This window comes from Juglans microcarpa x Juglans regia, chromosome 7D, assembly GCF_004785595.1.
Source record: "Juglans microcarpa x Juglans regia isolate MS1-56 chromosome 7D, Jm3101_v1.0, whole genome shotgun sequence".
NCBI classification, from domain to species: Eukaryota; Viridiplantae; Streptophyta; class Magnoliopsida; order Fagales; family Juglandaceae; genus Juglans; species Juglans microcarpa x Juglans regia.
Window position 1 is genome coordinate 18,559,301 of NC_054606.1, and position 5,016 is coordinate 18,564,316.

At 34.5% G+C, this 5,016-nt stretch overlaps 1 protein-coding gene across 1 annotated transcript; it reads left to right on the top strand.

Moving 5' to 3' along the window:
• Nucleotides 1–2,065: 2,065 nt before the first annotated feature.
• Nucleotides 2,066–4,438, top strand: LOC121238173 (aluminum-activated malate transporter 8-like). The gene is made up of 6 exons (XM_041135014.1): nt 2,066–2,351; nt 2,491–2,631; nt 2,746–3,018; nt 3,165–3,280; nt 3,437–3,586; nt 3,764–4,438. The coding sequence occupies exons 1-6, from the start codon at nt 2,066–2,068 to the stop codon at nt 4,121–4,123; spliced, it is 1,326 nt and encodes a 441-aa protein (XP_040990948.1). The 3' UTR covers nt 4,124–4,438.
• The last annotated feature ends 578 nt before the right edge of the window (nt 4,439–5,016 follow it).

Genomic DNA, 5,016 nt, shown 5'->3' on the forward strand with positions numbered 1-5,016 from the left:
TACTATACCTGTTCCGTACCGGCAAAAATACCGGCCGGTACTGACCTCAATTTCGGCCTGTACCGGCCTATATTTCTGCCGGTACCGGCCGATATTTCGGCCTGTGTTTTTTTTTTTTTTTCATTTTTTCAAACTACAAACTTATTTTTTAACCCTCAATTCAGACTAGACTATTTATAATTTATATATATATATGTATTTGTATATAATTTATTTATATATAGACTATTATTTTAGAATATAATTTTTATATATATTTATATATATATAATTTATTTATAGATCGACTATCTCGAAACGTTATCCCGAAATGCTATCTCGAAACGGTACCGGTACCGAAATATTTCGTTCCAGTGCCTTGACCGGTACGCTGTCCGGTACGGTATTCAAAACATTGAGTCTAACAGTACTAGAAGGTTATAAATTAATATTTTAGTACTGAAGAGAAAATCAAGGGAAAATTAAAAAAAAAAACTACAAAAAAAATAAAGAAAAAGGAATAATTAGATTCTAATGGAGGGGATGGTACTGGCCGCAAAGTTCAACATTCGACCACTAAAACAAGGCAGAAATTATGAGTGAAGTTGCAAAAGTCAAAAGAACTACATATCAAATGTTGAAGGATATATAGAACAAAGTCATCAAGTACCACGGGAGAAAGAGACGAGACAGATCATATGACAGACTGTTGGGATTAAGGGCAGGTTTGGGGGTGAGATAAGAATTTTGTATTTTATTTGAGAGTTTAAAATATTGTGTTTTAATATTATTATTATATTAGAATTTGAAAAAAATGAATTGGAATTTAAAAAAGTTGAATTGTTTATTATATTTTGTATGGGGATTTGAAAAAGATGTAATGATGAGATGAGAATTTTGTGTTTCTTCCCATCTCCCAAACTTGCCCTAATAATTCTAATGGCATGTATGCTGTAATGATCTCCAAGTCTCAGGATTATTTGGAAGGTTTTACATTGGTCGATAGACGTTTCTACTAAACAACGAGAAACGAGAATTGGCTGCATACAGTACAAGTTTTGTGTCCATTTCATCATCTAAACCCTAGCGTCGGGTTTAATTAACTTTTTTTTTTTTAAGTGCTACTTTGTCTATTCAATTTGTCCATTATTTTTGAGATCTCATGTATTTTAATTTTTTTATTTAATAGTTAAGGAATTGACTATTAGTGTATTAATTTTTTTTATATTTTTTAAAAATATTTTTAAATGATGAAGAAATATAAATAAAAAATAATGAAAGAAAATAAAAAAGCCAAACTCAGCCGTCAAAATGAGCGGCAGAGTAGCCCGCTCTATTTTTTTAAAGGAACGTCGTGGCCATGAATTGGCTGTATGTTTTTATTGCAGGGTTTCACACCCAAACACGATTTAAACGTCTGACCTTTAGAAACCAATTGTTGGCTCTTACAAATATACCAGCTGATGATGCTGAGCAAGACTTACTCTTTCTTAAAAACACAGTTCACAGATTTGGATTTGATAGCATATTCCAGGAATACACAAATAACCTTCACATTTGAAGAAAATAAAAGTTGGTATGTGTGGTCATGTCATTGGTTGGACCTATTTTGAAACAAAATGGCTCAAGGTCAGCTGGGTCAAGTACTCCCTCCCTATGCCCAGTCAGAATCAACAGCCACCAGATTGATCATGACCTCCACCCTCCTTTGTTTTTTTGGGCTGTCATGTATATGAAATTTGTGACATGTTGTATAGTCACAAGCAGCGTTTCTCACTTATAAATTGCAGAGGTCCCTCCCTCCCCAAGCACAGTCAGAACCACCTGCCAGCTCTATAGGTTCACCTCCCAACCTCTCTCTCTCTCTCTCTCTCGTTCAATCTCTTAGACAGTTCATAAAAATTGTCATAGGCATTATTGTTCCGACCAAGGTTTCTACATATATGTTAGAGAGTTCTGGGTTTGGCTTTCAATAAAACACTTTTGCCACACATCAGATATATAGCTTTTGTTATTACTCTTGCAGGGATTTTCTCGTATTATATTATCTCTCCACTTCTGTAATCTTTCCTTTCAACCCAGAGCAATGGATATTGCTTCTACAAATTTTGAAAATGTCGGACCTTTCACTCGTGTATGGGAATGGCTCAAGGCCTTGCCTGTAAACTTATGGGCTGTGGCAGTCGAGTTTGCAAATAAGATGAAGAAACTTGGACAAGATGATCCCCGAAGAATAGTCCATTCGCTCAAAGTAGGAGTGGCTATCACGTTGGTTTCCTTGTTCTATTATGTCCGACCGCTTTTCGACCGTTTTGGTGAAAATGGAATATGGGCGGTTTTAACCGTCGTTCTAGTCTTCGAGTTTTCAGTTGGTAAGCATGAGAGTTAGATATCTACCTGAATTCTTATATGAATTTAAAAGCTAAGAGAAACTAATTATTGCACATAAAATCCTGAATTGGAGACATGAATTAATTGTGATGCTAAACTTTTCTTTCCCATCATTTATAGGAGCAACATTGGGAAAAGGCCTAAACAGGATGCTGGCAACGTTGTCCGGTGGTGCGCTAGCTGTCGGAGTTGATCAGGTGGCAACTCTCTTCGATGGGACGGGACAACCCATAGTACTTGGTATCTTAGTCTTTATAATAGGTAAATACATAGTCCATTGTTGTGTTAATATAATGGTACTCTACTATTTAATATTTACTTCACAATCATCCAAACTGGTTAATTTCATGGTTGAGACATGTGAAATGCATGCAGCTGCAACGGTAACATTTATGAGATTCTTCCCTGAACTGAAGGCAAGATACGATTATGGACTGATGATATTCATATTGACTTTCTGCTTGGTATCTGTATCGAGTTACCAAGATGATGAGGTTTTGGATATGGCCTGCCAGAGGCTATACACAATCATCATTGGTTGCTTTATTGCTATCATTGTATGCATCTGTGTATGCCCTGTCTGGATTGGAGAGAATCTGCAGAACCAAATAGCAAACAATTTGGAAAAGCTTGGGAATTTCTTAGAAGGTATTCTTCCAAACTACAAACTTTACATGTCATGTATATATATATATATACTTCTTTTTTGTTTTCTTCGTGTTTTAATGAATATGCCAGCTTGTGCCTTGTTTTATTCATGTTAGCATCAATTTTTTACCGATTCAAAGTTACAGGATTTGGTAGGGAATACTTCAGATTGTCAGAGGAAGGGCATTCCACGGATGATGATAAATCATTTCTTCACGGGTATAAAAGCGTTCTGACTTCTAAAGACAAGGAAGAAACTATGGTACGTGCGGTATAACAACGTTGTCAACCTCATGATGTTCTTAAATTTGTCTCCAGCAAAGAAAAACAAAAAAGAAAGGAGGCGTTACTTGAATTAATTTCCACTAATTGATTCAATCTTTCCGAGTTTGTATCATTGCTATTTTTGGATTTTCAGGCCAATTTAGCGAGATGGGAATTTTGGCACTATCGCTTTGGGTTCCGTCATCCTTGGAATCGTTACCTTAAAGTTGGAACCTTGACTCGGCAGTGTGCCTACAAAATTGAAGACCTCAACAGCTATATCAAGTACTTTGAGATCCAAGCTGTAAGTCAGAAATACCCATTTCCTAAACAGATAGTCCTCTCTTTGACAGCCAAAGTTATTATGTACATAAGACTTATCTGCAATTGATCGAGACTCTTGCATTTATATCAGACCTTGTTTCCTCTTCTATTTCGAGTCTGAATTTCTTCAGTGACCTATCTTTTGCCATCATTACAGACACCCACCGAGTTCCGAAGAGAAATTCAGGAGCAATGCATAAAGATTTGCTCAGAATCTGGCAAAGCACTGAAGGAATTAGCATCAGCGATCAAAAAACTGAGACGGTCAACATCAGTAATTAATTTCCATATTGAAAACTCAAAAATTGCAGCGGAGAAACTCAAGTCCATGCTTAACATGACTTCCCTTTGGGAAAATGCCAATCTCCGAGAGATTATACCAACTGCTGCAGTCGGATTAATTCTAATCGACATTGTGCCATGCACTGAGAAAATCGTGGAGACTTTTCAGGAATTAGCCTCTTGTGCACGCTTCGAGAGGATGGACGACAGAGTTTCACCGAGCAACGACGTATAATTTGCTTCATATATAGCGGAATTTCCCATGTTGGAGTGAGTGCATCCGTTTCTTGTTAAACCCCGGTCGAGTACGATCGATTGAATAAGAAGGCTTAACGTCGACTCATGATCGATAGTAAATAAGCTCACTTTTTACATGTATCAAGTAGGGGACAGTAGTCGTACGTACTAGGTTGTGAGCAGGGCATCAAATGTTGTGAGCCAGCCTTCATACTTTTTTTTTTACTTAATTTTTTTTTTTTTAATGTAAAGATGAGATCAGTTAACGGCAATATCCGGGCAGTCTCAGATCTGACAGCCGGCCTTTTCGACCCAATCATGAATTAATATTAAATTTTATAGACACGTCATTTAAATTCTCAGGAGACTCATACTTTTTTCATAGACAGTACAAGACCTATACAGCACAACAACAAAAAAATATTATAAATTGATAACCAATCTAAAGAATTTTGAAAAATTCTAGTGAAGTCATCTTTGTATATTTTTTATACATTCTATTAATATAATTAGTTATGTTATTTTTTTAATATAAAATAATTATTTTAACTAATTATATCAATAAAATATACAAAGAGTACGTAAAAATAATTGTATGTAGCAGAACTAAATTTAAATGAGTTTAATTATAATACAATAAAATATAAATTATTATATGAAATATTTTCAAAATTTTCAATAAAATGAGATCTTATTTAAAATCTTTAAATATCTTTTTTGAATTTATATTTAATACAACAATTTAAAATGAGGTCGAAATTCAAATTTTGTGCCTCAAATTAGTAAGATCTTAAAATCTTTATTTAAAAATATAAATAATTCATTATATAAAATATTAAATTTAGTATTATGGGCCTTGCATATATTAAAGAATATAAAAATTCTTTAAAA

Coding starts and splice junctions, on each gene's coding strand:
- LOC121238173 (XM_041135014.1), top strand. CDS start 2,066: ATGGATATTGCTTCTACAAATTTTGAAAATGTCGGACCTTTCACTCGT. Junction 2,352..2,490: donor AGTCTTCGAGTTTTCAGTTG/GTAAGCATGAGA, acceptor CATCATTTATAG/GAGCAACATTGGGAAAAGGC. Junction 2,632..2,745: donor TATCTTAGTCTTTATAATAG/GTAAATACATAG, acceptor AAATGCATGCAG/CTGCAACGGTAACATTTATG.